General features: G+C 31.2%; 1 protein-coding gene across 3 annotated transcripts in view; it reads right to left on the minus strand.

The window, feature by feature from the left end:
• The window catches only part of LOC145277588 (uncharacterized), a 176595-nt gene that overhangs the window by 20986 nt on the left and 139671 nt on the right, over window positions 1–15938 (minus strand). For all 3 annotated transcript variants that reach the window (XM_080129102.1, XM_080129101.1, XM_080129099.1), the window contains 4 exons: window positions 12975–14307; window positions 9206–9293; window positions 2944–2993; window positions 117–203 (listed from right to left, as the gene is read on the minus strand). In XM_080129102.1, the coding sequence (XP_079985228.1) occupies window positions 117–203; window positions 2944–2993; window positions 9206–9293; window positions 12975–14307 (1558 nt within the window). The remainder of the gene's footprint in view (window positions 1–116; window positions 204–2943; window positions 2994–9205; window positions 9294–12974; window positions 14308–15938) is intronic.

Consider the following 15938-nt stretch of genomic DNA (forward strand, 5'->3'; position numbering starts at 1 on the left):
CTAACAGATCAATTAAATTTAAGTTTTAATTTCTTCGTGTTATGAAACTATCACCTTGTCAAACCTGCTGTAAAAGTGTAAAAGAAAAATTGTAAAAAGAAAAAAAAATCACTTACGGTCTTCAGAATATAAATCATCCAAGACAGACGGGTGCCAAACCAGATCCTCTTTTGGTTTGACAGCAAAAACAGCACGCCGATTCTCTGTAAAAATACAAATAAATACAATAAAATGAATCATAGATAAAAGAAATCAAAGTTAATAAAAATTAAATTCATGTAAATGTTGTACCAAAAAAAAAAAATCACACACAAAAGTATTTTCTGTTTACATGAATAATCTCCCTTTGATGTAATAACCATCTTTAGGTTTTCTTCCAAATGTAAACAGGTAGACCTCATTTTTCAGATCAAATTTTCAATTATACCAAACTCAAGTGGTAAAAATTTATATTAAAAATTATTTTGGATAACATAAATCAAAAAAATTATTGAGTAGCTGTTTTCAGAATTTAGCAGTGAAAACCTATAAAAAACAATTAAAGTAAAATGCAACACATGTTCAATTTTAGTTCATTATTTTTTAATAATAACCATTGTTATATATACATACATATATTATCTTATGTATCTATTTCCAGTATTTACTTCGACAGCAACGTAAGTAGAGTTACATAGTTATACTTCCAAAAGCCTAAAGATGGAATTAATTCATACTCATAAATTTTTATTGGCTTTTTTTTTTTCTTTTTTTAGGGGGGGGGGGGGGGGGCAAGGGCCTGAATTTTCCTTATGGTATGTCTTAAATGTGTTTGATTGAATCGTGGAAAACCACTAAACAACTCCTCACGGATGAATGGATCCGCCTCAAAAAATGCTCCACACTGAATACAATGATAAACCGATGCTCAGAAGAATCTGCAATGTCACCCATGGATGTATCAGATCAATTGCTTCCAAGCAACTGTTATCTCGACTTAGTATTTTAGACATTGAGTGCATAATGAGACGACTGTGATGGGAGGGGCATGTTCATGGATGGTCATCATTGATCTGGCAGATTTGGTGCAACGTTATCAAAGATGACATTACTGTCTTAGACTTGGATAATTTTGAATCCATGAACAGACCAAGCTGGAAATCAGTATGAGATTAGCCATGCATGCAGCAAGCTAGTTAACTGACAAGAGAATCATCAATAAGGAGGATGTCTAGCTCTGTAAAATAATCAGACAAAAAATGCTAGAGTAGGTGTTGCGTAGTTATCTCTAATAAAGGGGATTGTGTGTGATATCTAGTCAGAGTTAACATCGCATGATCGTCTAGTGGTCCAGTCTATTAATTGATATATTCATATGCCGTTGCGTGTGTGTGTGTGGTACATCTATTTTTCAACATACCTTCTGCGTCTTAGATGTTGGTCCATCTGGAAACATCTCGTGTCTTGGAGGGGAGACGGTACCTGTTTTGGACGAAGGTTCATTCACTCCAACACAATGAATTTGTTTTTTTTTTATTTCACTTTCCAGATGTCTCGCAGAAGATGGAAAGTGAATCTCTGGCTTGCGTGGTACTCTTGGTCTCGTTTCTACACACATCAGCGTCCCCCCCCCCAGTGAAGGGGAGGAGATGTCTAAAGCCATCCATCGCCTTCTATGTCCAAACCAAATCTCTACGATTCAGCTAACCTGATCATGTGACTCACACGCAATCCGATCAGCTGATCTTGACTCCCGGTCAACATGTCTCAATATAATTTACACACCTCCCTCTCTCTCTCGATCCATTCTCTAACATAGGAAAAAACATAGCTAATTGTGTAACCCATTCAGCATGGTAAGTATTGTGATACTGGTAATAAAGTATAATATATATATTATATAAAAATCTAATCTCATACTGATATATATATATATATATATACCTAATGAGCGAAAGAGTAAGAAAGAACCTATATAATTCTATGAAGAGTGGAAGGAAAGTGGACTAGACACTAACAAGATTAATCTTTCACAAGGCATCACCGATAAGTATTCAATTGTGTCTTGTTGATACATGGTTAGAAAGTTTTGTTTTGTCAGTAAGAACTTAACGGTTAAAAGACATTAAGGAAACGGGGAAAGAAATGGTATAACAGATTTATTTTTGCTTATAACTAGATAAGCTGCTATAATGAAAGTATACAAACCTGGAAAATGTAACTTTCAAAAAAATAAGCCGAATCATATGAAATATGACATCCAAGAAAAGGTTGATTGTGGCAGAAAGAGCAAAATTCATGTCAATGAAACAAGAAAGCAATGAACCAATCAGAAATTATCTACATTATTTTGGAATGTAAGTAAATATTGTAAGTTTGAAAACTCAAACAAGAAGAACAGAAAATTAAAGAGGATTTAATTCGATTGAGATTGATTAAACGTATGTACAATGCCAATGCCACCAATCTAAAATTATGGTACAACTACAAATAGGAAATATGTCATTAAGTACCTGCACTGACTTTAACAAATATTTGTCTATATTTACATATTAAAATTTTTTTAAATGTTGATATTGCAGGCATGAAATAAAAAAGTATTTGGAAAGACCAGCAAAAAAAATGGTCAGACTATAAAAAAAGCATGCTCTACTAAGGCCACTTTTAAACCATCACAAAATACCACACCCCAGTAGACTAGAAAATCCATCAGTTTAAATGGAGAGACAGATTAGAGTTCCGCTATTGATGTTGTATTTCGCAACTGAAAAGAGGAAGAAAAAAAAGTGTATTTCAACTAAAATGCAAAGAACTCATATCCATAAGATATTCTTGCGATTTCGGCAGAAATACACTTTTTTTTTAATCCAGAAAATCCCTGATTTGCCTAAAAAGATCTTGTGTGTACAGTAAAAAATTAATACGTCTGTAAGTACAATATAAGATACCAAACAGAATACTTACCACTAAAAGTAGGCAACTCAGCTTGATAATTTGGACCAATATTGACATGTCTGAATAAATAAGAAACGTTTATGCATCATTTGGACAATCAAAAACATGGCAATAATATATTATAATGTCGAATCCAGTAATTTTGGAAGGTTTTTATGCTTCAAGTTCTTTATATTTTCAAATATTTATTCGTAGAGTTTGGCTGTTTTAGAGGAAATTTGTTTTTGTTTTAGACTTTGAGTATCCAAAAATAAGACAACTGCTCTGGTAGCACCAAATATAGTTGATAAAAAAAGGCATCTTGGTAGCATTAAATATAACCGTTCATTTTGGCTACATTCTACTACAGAATAGAGATCATTTAAAAAAAAAATTAATCATTGCTTAACTTATGTGAGGATTTGATTTTTTTTTTTTTCATTTTTAAATATTTTGTACTATTTCAACATAGAATGAGAAGCTTTTTATTTAAAAACAGAACTACATACTCCTAAATATATATATATATATAAAATGGTGTAAATATCATAAAAACACAATTGCAACTACTCTTCCGATTTTTTCGGATTTATGTAATCATGCCCATATTCTTTTTATTTTCTTGTAAAGTTAATTAGTTCTTATTCTTCTGAGGAGTCAGGGTGGAAAATAGTAAAAAAATTGACATAATAATTATATGATTGTTTCTGTGCTACGAAACAGGTGCTGTCAAAAATTGAACATTTTAACATGCTGAAAGAAAGAAATGGTAAGATGAACAACATCTTGAAATTTGGAATAGAGACTTTTATCCAAATAATGAGAGGAGTTAAATATACATTCTACAATTCTTATATATATATATATATATATATATATATATATATATATACTCGGGGTTTTTTTTATATTCAAAAGTAATGGACTAATGAATTCAACGAGGTTGTTAGATAGTGCTCAATAAAAAGAGCTGATAATACTTGTTTATTGTTATATAAACATGCTCACATCCCGCTGCTACAAATAGCCACTTGTTTCAATCAAACAACAGATATCATCAGGCAGCGACTTGACTATTCAAAAGTTCAATGAATAATGGATTTTTATTTTAGGTAGGAACTCTTTAGAAGTTGGAGTTAAAAAACTTAAAACACAGGACTTTAAATAGTAAATTGGAAAATTTTAAAGAAAGCGAAAACCTGTTCATCTTTAAACTCGCCTTGCTACCTATGTCTTTATGAGAAATTATTTATACTTACTTTTAGAGAAAGAGATAAATTATTAAATAAGAAGCACGAAAATTCAATTAATTGCAAACATTATAAAACCCATCTTTTAAGTAATTTAGTTTAGATATAAAATTTAAATAAATTAAAAATTGTCACTGATTTCTATAATTTATTAATATTCTATTAATATACTTTCTCCTCTCCTGATTTCATTCTTTACTTCTCCTATCTTATATACCTGTGTGTCTATGTGTATATGTATGTGTCTATGTATTTATTTTATGACCGTGTGTACTTAGATCTATATATTTCTATATTATTTGGTATACCCTCCCATGTTTATTCAATCCATTTGTATGTTTCTATGTGTGTATGCATCTATCTGTACCCTTGCCAAATTATTTGTATTCTTATGTATTTCTATATATATAATTTATGTAAATTATACATATTTATGTGTGTGTATATATGTGTGTGTGCGTTGTTGTTTATTAGTATATGATTGTGTGCATATATTTGTGTATTTTTTGTATGTATGTGTATACATAAGATTATATATATATATATGTATATATATATATATGTATATATATATATATATATATATATATATATATATATATATATATATATATGTATATATATATATATATATATATGTATATATGTGCTTATTAGTATGTCGGTTGGTTCTCTGTGAGTATATACATATGTATCTTATTTTTAATTTGGGTACTATCTACCTGTGCGTCGCTATTTTTGAGTATTTCGTTGACTTAATTACTTCTTTTGCCTGAATATATTTATAGGTAAGTGTACTTGTATCTGTGTTATTAGTAATCTGGTATTGAATGTATTATTTTGTGATTTAATATGACTTTATATCTATACTTAAATAGCTTAAACTTCCAACTTAATAGTATAGTTACACCTTTACTTATGTGCATGTATATGTATATATATATATATATGTATATATATATATGTGTGTGTATGTGTGTGTATATTTGGGTATATATATGTGTCTGTGTGTATATATATATATTTGTATTGTATTCTTTTTTTATATACATAAATATTAGTAGTTTTTTTATTTATAATTATTGGACCTATTTAATTTATTTAATCCCCTCTTATGGCTAAATATGTTATATTAAAAAGATAATAAATATTAATTTTATTCTGTTTTTATTATTATAATTATTATTATTATTATTATTATTATTATTATCACTATTATGTTTATTGTTATTAATAATAATTTTAATATTGTTTTATCATTATTTTCTTCTTTTATTCATATATTTATCTAATAAAAACGCGATAACTTTAAACTTATATCATTTAGCATAAAGGGCCTAATTAATGGTAGACGTATGTTTGAATTGCGTTGATTTTACTCGTGGACGTATGTAAGAGGATAAATATGCTAGCCGAATACATTCACTGCCTTTTTTGACACGTTCATTTCTGACGCTTGGATTGTATCTTCTGTTTGTATTTGTAATAATATGTTTCATTACTGAATTGTATAATTGTTCATAAATTGGTTGACACGCAGGTTTTTTTCTTTTTCTTTTTCTATATACTGTCAAATTCTTACTTTCTCTCTTTCCCTATTTAACTAGATCTCATTATTCTTTCCTTTTCCTTCTAGTTCTTATTCTCTTTATTATAACCATTTATTTCTTTTTTCTCTTCTTTTTTTCTTCTCCATATCATGTATATATGTGTATATGTATGTATGTGTATGTATGTGTATATATGTATATATATATATATATATATATATATATATATATATATATATGTATATATGTGTATATGTATATGTATATATATATATATATATTTTCTCTCTTCTTTTTTTCTCTCTATTTTGTTTTCTCTATATTTTCTTTCTCTATTTCTGTCTCTATTCCTTTTTTTCTCTTCTCAATCACTCTCTCCCCATTGTAATTTTTTAACTTTATTTAAATTGCCTCTCCCTTTTTACTTTTTTATTTAATTAAAGTCCTGTGTTTTAAGTTTTTTAACTCCAACTTCTAAAGAGTTCCTACCTAAAATAAAAATCCATTATTCATTGAACTTTTGAATAGTCAAGTCGCTGCCTGATGATATCTGTTGTTTGATTGAAACAAGTGGCTATTTGTAGCAGCGGGATGTGAGCATGTTTATATAACAATAAACAAGTATATATATATATATATATATTAGATCACTCTGACAGACATTATGACATTCAAAAATAAATGTTTAAATTTCAACAATATTCCTCGTGGTTGACGGTGGCCATGTGGGTTTGGTCCTTGCTAATGGAGTCAAAGATTACTTGGTGTGAACCTCCCGACCGGCAGTAATCATGACTCCCTGCACTAATGATTCCAAAAGGATGAAACACTAGTGTCTGTAGGTATTTAATAATTAGTATAGTATTATATATATATATATATAATGAATGAATGAATGATAAAAGTCTACATTCCAAATTTCATGATGCTGACCATCTTACAATTTATTTCTTTAATTCAGTTGACAGTATCTATTTCATAGCACAAAATTAATCACTTAATTATTATATCCATCAGTGAATCTATTTTTTCAATTGTCAATTTTGTCAAGTGAATTAAAGGAATAAATTGTAAGATGGTCAACATCATGAAATTTGGAATATGGACTTTTGTCATTCATTCATTATGTTGCTCTGTAATTACATTGAGCTTATTCAGTAAAGACTGGTATATATAAAAAGGAAATATAAGTGAATAAAGAATATTTCCACAGAAAATATATATATATATATATATATATATATATATATATATATAGTAATTTATAAAATATATATCGCGATTAAGCTACACTGAATATTCAGCGTTTCATCCACTATAGGATTCGTCAGGCTTATGCGCGAATTCTGTGGTTGTTTCTCTTTTTTATATATGTTGAGGATTTTAGTTAGCCAATCAGCTTTCTAGTATCCACCGCGCCCCTTCCTATCAGCCAATGGGCATGCATTTTATCGAACAAAGGATCTGTTTTAGAACTAGGTTAGTGGTTTAAGGCAGACGATTTTCCTCATTTCTGCTCTTTTATTTTTTTTTTTTAATATATAAATATACATATGTGTACACACATACATGCACACATACATACATATATATATATATATATATATATATATATATATATATGTGTGTGGTCGTTTATGTATATTCATGTTTATTTAATTTATTTATTTGTTTGTTTTCTATTGTTTTTGTTAGTTTTAAAGCTATTTTGTATCGCTATCCTAGAGTAAGTTTTATTTTGTGAACACAATTGTTTGCTATTTCTCGTCTACAGTTTAATAGATTTTGGGGTTCTTTAAAGTACAGGATAGCAAATTTTTCATGGAGGCATAATTTACATGGGTCATCTAAATGTCTGCACGTGGTAGCTTGTCTTATTATTTTCCATTCGACTACCGGCGAATGTCCGCTTTCTTTGAGTTCCCAGTATTTATTCGCTAGTGTTGTTTTTATACGGTGTTTTTTATTTTTGAATGTACTTTTGTGGTCATAGTATCGGGTTTTGAAATCTAAGGAAGTCATGCCTACGTAATATTTCTTGTTATTTGGGTTTTCTTTTGCAAATATTGTTGCTTGATAAACTACGCTTTTTGTTAGACATTTATTTTGAACTGGGCAAAGTGTGCGGTGTCAACAGTTGCATTTATCTTGTTCGTTATTATTATTTTTATTTATGGTATGGTTGTTCTTGTCCGGGGTTAGTTTGTTATTATTATTGTTATTATTATTATTATTTCTGCTAGCGTTGGTTTTATTTTTGTCATGGTGTCTACTTTTTTTATTGTTTATTTTGTTGTCATTTACGTTGTTTTTATTTAGTATTTTGTTATTATGTACTTTAATTATTATCTCTAAATTTTCGCAACAACTGTAAGATAACTTCAAGGTATTTTTATTGAAGATTTTGTTTAAGGGAGTGACGAATCCTATAGTGGATGAAACGTGGAATATTCAGTGTAGCTTAATCGCCATATATATTTTATAAATTACTAACTTGCTCTACCTACGTATTGAGCACTTTTGAAGTAAATACTTAAAGTTTATGCATAAATCTATACTTTCATATATTAATTTTATGTGAGTAAATGAAGTAGTTATATATATGCAGTAATTAGTAGAGATCTATAGTGATAAGTAATAAGGTTATACATCTAAAAACAAGAATAAATTTAAGGCTCCGAAAATTCATACTAGAATAACCGATAAAGTACTAGTTAAAAGTCAGTTCTAAGCAACGCTCTTCTGGAGGTTGAAGATTAAATCCTGTGATACAAAGAATACAATTACAAATTACTTGAGGCTTTTTTACTCAATCATGACTGGCAGAACGAGAGCTTGATTCCGTGCCAATTCCTGAGTCTGACAAAAATATTCCAGAGTTCAACAATATACATCTGAAGAAGGTTGGAGGTTACATCAGCCTAAACATTGCATGAATAACACTTAAGATGAGAACAGTAGTCCGAATAATCCAAATAATAATAAGCTCATCCATGTATCACAAGATGAATGGATACGATTTTAGAGATTTCTATTTTGCATAATGCAAAAAATCTAATTAATTCAGTAAAACAGTTTTGGATTGTTGTTAACAATGTGTTGCTTGAAATAAAATTCAATAAACATTAACGGATTGAAGTCTTTTCTTATTTTATTTAAACTAAAAGATTTTGTAATAAATACATTGAGACAGTTCAACAATTGAGCAGTGTCTAGTTAAAAGTTAGTTAAGATTTCATCAGAGTTTTAGTTATGATCAAAACAAGTTTTGCAGGAATATTATAGTTAGAAAAAACAGTCATCTTCCTTTGTTCATGCAGATGTGCTGTTTAAGAATATGCCTTAAATTAATAAATACAAAACAATTTGAAATAGTGAGAGAAAGACAAAAGATCCAAATATAATAAAAATAAATCCTGGCATTTAAAAAATGTTCTTGATGATGATGGTGGTGGTGGTGATGATGATGATTTTTTTTTTCCTTCAACTTACGGTTGTATATCAGTTTCTGGAATTGCCTCAGGCTCTGGGGTTTCTTCGGCGATGACAGGAGATTCTTGTGGGGAGGGGCCAATGCTGGCTAAAAAATTGATACAAATGGTTTGATTTTAATGCACTGAATGATTGAATAACATTAATTCTGAAATAAACACTTAAATGAAATGAATAACTAAATTAATACTAAAATCAAAACGAATGTTTAAAAATATATTCCTAAATAAAATGATTCAAATATATTTCTAAATAAAATGATTCAAATATATTTCTAAATAAAATGATTCAAATATATTCCTAAATAAAATGATTCAAATATATTCCTAAATAAAATGATTAAAATATATTCCTAAATAAAATGATTAAAATATATTTCTAAATAAAATGATTCAAATATATTTCTAAATAAAATGATTCAAATATATTCCTAAATAAAATGATTCAAATATATTCCTAAATAAAATGATTCAAATATATGCTTAAAAATTATTCTTAAATAAAGTGAATGCTTACAAATTTATCCTTAAATAAAACGAATGTTTAAAAAGTTACAAATAAAATGAATGCTTAAATGAATCCATAAATAAAATGAACACAAAACAGAAATGTAAATCAAATAAATGTTTAAATGAATTCTTAAATAAACATGATATAAAAGTTATAAAGAATTGCTTAAATTTTTACTATTTATTTAATTTCAAGATTAAATTTGCTTTTAAAAGTACATTATAATATTGAAAATGAAATTTCTTAAAATCTTTTTGCTAAAAAATTTTAAATATATAAACATGCTGAGTTAACATCAAAAAATAATTTAAAAAATAGTCAAATAGCATAGTTAACAGTCAAAAAATGAATATATATATATATATATATATATATATATATATGATAAATAACTTTTACTAAACACATTAAAATTTTATTTTCTGCAAATCTGTATACTTTTAGCGTTCTGAAACTATTTTCAAATTTTGTCTTATTTCAAAATTAGAATTTGTCCAACGTTCTTTTAATCGACCCATGAGAAACAAATTAGTTTTCGGTTGTTATTGGTCCTTCATTCCTTACAAAAATAGTAAAATAAAAAAATACTTATCCTATCACTAACTTTACATATCACATACAATAATATATATTTGATAACAATGGTATTTTTCCTATACATCCATCCAAAATTGAATAAGTATTGAAACATTCATGAAAATCTGACTATTGGTTGATTTTTACCAGATTTATTAAAAACACGTGTATATCTGCATCTTAAAACTAGCTACGACATGAACATTGTTTTAAAGTGTCAATGATACAAACATAATACTGAACACATTCAGCATTTCAAGAAATTTATTCTGAACAAATTTATCATTACCTCAGTCTAAGAGGAATTCTTAAACAAGGAAATATTAGAGATAACAAAAATCAAATACATTTAACGTTTTAAAATACGTATTCTGGAAAAATGTATAATTGCCTCAGTTTAGGAGAAATTCTCAAACAAGAAAATATTAAAGATAACAAAAATCGAATACTTTCAGAAATTTAAAATACTATTTACAAGACTTAACCTTTTTTAGGGCGATGAAACTGGGGGATAGGCTTATTGTTCATTTAAAAGAAAACTCGGGGGTGGCAGTTTCATTTTAATCATCTAGAACATGTATGACTTTTTTTTCATTTTTGATCATTTCAGAAAAAAAATACAATTTCAATAATTGATGAGATAAAGAAAAATATATTTTGTGGCCAATTAATTTCCCATTAGGCAATGCATATGTAGGTGCAAACATAAAAACAAATTTTTAAACAATAAAATAAACAAACATTAAAATTTAGCAATTTAATCAGTTAACATCCTTTTATATCTCTTCGGGTAATGCTGAAACACGGGTCGGCTAGTATATATCGTGTGTATATATATAAATCTATCTATCTATACTCCTATAAATTCGTTTTTCTTTTGTGTGTATTGATATTCATATTAAAAGCCCTTTTTTCTATTTATTGAGCAAAGCCGGGCGGAACTGCTATTGTATCTATCTATCTATCTATCTATCTATCTATCTATATATATATATTTATAAAAGTGAACGCGTCTGTGTATCTGTCTGTCTGTGTATCTACATTTCCCTACACAATAACTCTGTCAATGTTAAGTCTACAGACTCGAAATTTGATATACAGGGTACTGAGATTTGGGAAAATCGATGTGATTGGTTTTCGGCCAGAAATTTGGCGATTAAGGGGTCAAAGTTCAACAATTTGACCTTTGAGAACTCTACCAAACTCTGCAAACAATTTGGGTCTAAACACTTGAAATTTTAGATATAGGTTCCTTGGACTTGGATCTAACTTAACAACTTAATTTGAGCCCAAAACAATAAATTTTAAGGGGTCATAATAGGGGTCAAAGTTTAAAAAAATTGACAACTTTTTTTTTTGTTGCTCAGCATACATCTCCAAACACCCGGGCAACGCCGGGCACCTATGCTAGTATATCTATAAAAGTGATATTGTGTGTGTGTGTGTGTGTGTGTGTGTGTACATTTCCCTACACAATAACTCTGTCAATTTTCAGTCTACAGACTTGAAATTTGATATACAGGGTATGGAGATTTGTGGAAATCTTTATAATCGGTTTTCGACCAGAAATTTGGCTGTTAAGGGGTCAAAGTTCAACGATTTGACCTTTGAGAGCTCTACCAAACCCCTCCGCCAATGTTGGGTATAAACAATTGAAATTTTAGATATAGGTTCCTTGGACATGGATGTAACTTAATAACTTGATTAGAGCCCAAAACAATAAATGTTAAGGGGTCATAATAGAGGTCAAAGTTTAAAAAAATTTGACCTCTGTGGTCTCTACTAAATTACTCAGACAATTTCTGGTCTAAACATTTGAAATTTTACATAAAGTGAATTCAGACATAGGGCAAGCATTTTAATCGGTTTCACTCGAAAATTTGAGCTACCAATATACATATGTATGTATGGTTGCATGTTTGCCTAAAACTTTCAAAAGAGGCGACGGATTTTCACAAGATCGTTTTGAAGCTCGATCCTTCAGACGAAAAATACTGAAAAATTGGCTAAAAACATTATTTTCTTCACCCTCGACTGGGCACTTTTCTACAGGGAGGGGGTCGCTTTTTTTTGCCAATATTTTCGAAAGTCATCCCCTCTTTTCGATTGTCTAGCCTTAATTTAAACCTACATCACTTCCGGTTTGGCGGTGGTCGTAACAGCAAAGACGTCACGTTTTTTTCCCGTTCTTTTTCTCCTTCGCGGTACAGGTTCGAGCCTGCCTTCCTACCACCACTTTTTTTTTTTTTTACTCAACACACACCTCCAAACACCCAGGCAACGCCGGGCACCCATGCTAGTAAAATTATATAAATAAAAATTAAAAGTAAATAATTTCTCAATTATAATATTTCAATATCAATAATACATTTCATTTTCTTTCAGGTTTTATCAGTTTTATCTTGAGGCTATTGTATCTCTTAGTACCCCCCCTCTCCTAAGGCAGTTCTGGAAATTAAATCATCATGTATTAAATCATATGTAATTGTGAGAGAATTGTTCCAAAATTTCAGTTTCTTCCAGTTATGTTAGAGAGTGAAATGCAGAAGAGAGGGAAAAGAAAGTAATGTTATGGGCATAACAAAGAAAAACAAGTATATAACGGAACACATCGACACAAAATACAAAGGTAAACTTTTAAGGTGCGATTTAACAAATAATAATAACAATATGCAATACTTACTCCTCCTGCTCATTATCGGCATGCGTGCAGTTATACTGGGCGTCAACCGAGGGGACGCTGATCTGTAGGGTGTGGGAATGTTACAAAACAGACCAGGTCCACTTCGAACAGGACTCAGCATGGGAGGAGGTGTGTACGGGGGTGGCGAAACTGTACGGACTTCATTCCCATCTCGTATCCTTGGGGATCGTAGTCGGCTCTGGAATCCACTATTGCTCGCATACGGCGGTATGATCAAGGGAGCTGGCCGATGTTTTCGTTTGGTACGAACAGGACTCGTTCCGAGATTGGGGTTTCGGAAGATTCCAGCACCTTCGGTCTTCGATAAAAGCTCCTCGCTGATGTGGCTTCGCCATTTCCCACTGATAGGATCTTCGTTCCGGCTGCGCGGTCGGTAGAGGATGTCATCATTTCGATTCTGGGGGCGCATAAATGTGTGGTCTTCACTTTTTGACCGTTGTAATTTGTGGTCCTCTCCGTTTTTCTGGTTTTTCTCCAGCTCGATCAACGACGAGCTCCTTGAGTAGACTATGCCTGACTCAGGAAGCAAAATCGAGTCCATAGTTTTCAACGAGATATTGCAAGCAAATTCGGAGAGTAACTTGTCTTGATCGTCGTCAGAACCGATGGGTCGGAAAAGACCGGAAGGATTAGATCGATGAATGAGCTCATCCGGGCCACACGTATCCTCAAACGATATAGTGTTGCCCGGAGCAGGGAAAGAGAAAAGAGAAGGTTGGTTATCAGAAGAGGAAAAAATGAAGGAGTCTTTTGCGTCCAGATTTGATTTGGTAATCTCACTCAAAACTTCGTTTTCAGACTTAGAAGACGACTCATGAGGAATCGTATACGTTTCACCACTTCGTTCTTCAGGTTGTGCCTGTTGATGCTCTGGTAAATTATTTGGATCAAAGTTAAGCGAGACGGAGTTTGGAATTCTGTTTAGGTCAATGGTTGGAATTGGATCGCTGGTAGTCTGAGTTGGGTTAGCACTGCTTGAAAGCTGAAGCAAAGGAAATGATTGGATATTTCCATCACGTATTAAAGAGGCCAGAGATTGGCTATTTGTCCCAGCCTGGGCAGTAATCGTCTCAATCATAGCAAACCGTGACAGATTTGACTGTGAGTAGACCAAAGATAGAGACGGCTCCAGGGCATCACTGCTAGCTGGTCGAGTCTCTACTGTAGCAGTACGAAGGGTAAGGGCGTCAAGTGTTTGACGAATGGTCGGCTGTATTTGGTGCTGGGCTGTGACCTGTTGAAAATTTTCTGTGTGGAAATCTGAGACTGTATTCTGTTGTGATTGTGGATTTAATTCTTGAGCAGATGTCAACTACAATTAATAAAAGATAATTTATATGAAATTATATAGATTTAAAAATGATCTAAAGCAAAAATTTTAAACAGGAGATTTGATGGTAACATTTTTATTAATGTTCATCATATGATGCCCTATAAAAGATCTCAAGAACGTCTACAACGTCGTACTATCAGATATATACTACATATTCCCTGCTGCAACCTGTTACTTCTGGACTATATGATCTGCTTGGATTAGACTAGTTGTCTATTCGTTGCCTACATATTATTTCATGGTTCTTGCCCACCACAATGCTTAAATACCAGCCCAAACCTGCGATGGTATACATAGATCCTCTGCATAATCACACTGGTGTTTGCTATCGTGATATTCCTAAGTTTTATGCATTATCTAATAAGTGTAATAGCCTCTGTCTATTGCTAACAGTTTTTATGACCATCTTCTTTATATATAAAAGTGAAAATATATGCGTTTGTGTGCATTTTTTCTGTATGTCCGCCAAAGGCTTTTTTCCAGTTGCTTCTAGGTTTGCTCGCTCATTCTTATAACTTTTTATATGATACCTAGATTATAATATGTACGAATTACGAAAAGGAGTGGTGTGTATCTTTTATTTAGGTGACTTTTACACACTATTTTCACAATATTTTTTACTCTCCGTGTTTCTTTGGCTTTGTCATATATAAGCGAAACTGAACCGTAGCAAAATTAGCCTCCCTGACACTCATGCTTGGGGCGTCCAGAAAGCAACAAAGTTTGATCAATGCAGCCAAAATTCGTCATATCAGACAACTGCTATTCATTACGACACTCTCCTTTAAATGGGGAGCTGGTTTTCCCAAACATCTTGGGGGAAGTAAACAACATACGCAGAAACTGGCCAAAGTTAAGTGCGTTTCATTCCCTATGGTATGATGGTTGACCTCATTTAATTGACGCAACCTTCACATCACTTTTTAATTGTTTGACTTTTTAATCGTTTCATTACACACATTTTCAGTTCTCTGCCAGCATAGCATGGCAGTAAGTCATCAGCCTATTAACCTCGAGGGTTCAGGTTCAAGCTTATCTACCTACCAAAACTTTTTTTTTCTTTTACACTTCAAAACACCCGGGCAACGCCAGGTACTCCCGCTAATTAGATAATAAATAAAAGGCAAAACGGGCGTGCATGTTTTTGTATGTCCAAGAAAGGCTTTTTGGTGGGGGTTATCGACAAGGTTATTATTTGGAGAAGTTTCCTTATACTTTTTAGAATATAATATCTCAGATTCAAAATGGACGTCGTATCTATCTTTATTTTGATTGAGTCGTTTTAAAAATTTCTTGTATAAATGAAGCAAAACTGATCGAAGCAAATCACACAGCCTGGCCTTCTGGTCACGACGTCCAGAAAGGCAATCAGTTTTGATCAATGTGGAGGAAACTCTTCATTTCAGACAATTGTTATTCATGTGGACACTGCCAGAATGCTCCCTTTTTGGAGGGAGCTGGGTTTCCCCAACATCGTGGGGAAACAAATAAATATAAAACAGACAGAAAATGGGAAGCTTCTGCAGCCAGACTTAATTTCTGTGCCTGCGTGAACTCATTCACTAAACTATCCATTTCTGCAAGCTAACTTTTTGATTGACGTCGCTAAA

The sequence above is a fragment of the Euprymna scolopes genome, chromosome 6 (assembly GCF_053919585.1).
Source record: "Euprymna scolopes isolate OS-2025 chromosome 6, ASM5391958v1, whole genome shotgun sequence".
NCBI classification, from domain to species: Eukaryota; Metazoa; Mollusca; class Cephalopoda; order Sepiida; family Sepiolidae; genus Euprymna; species Euprymna scolopes.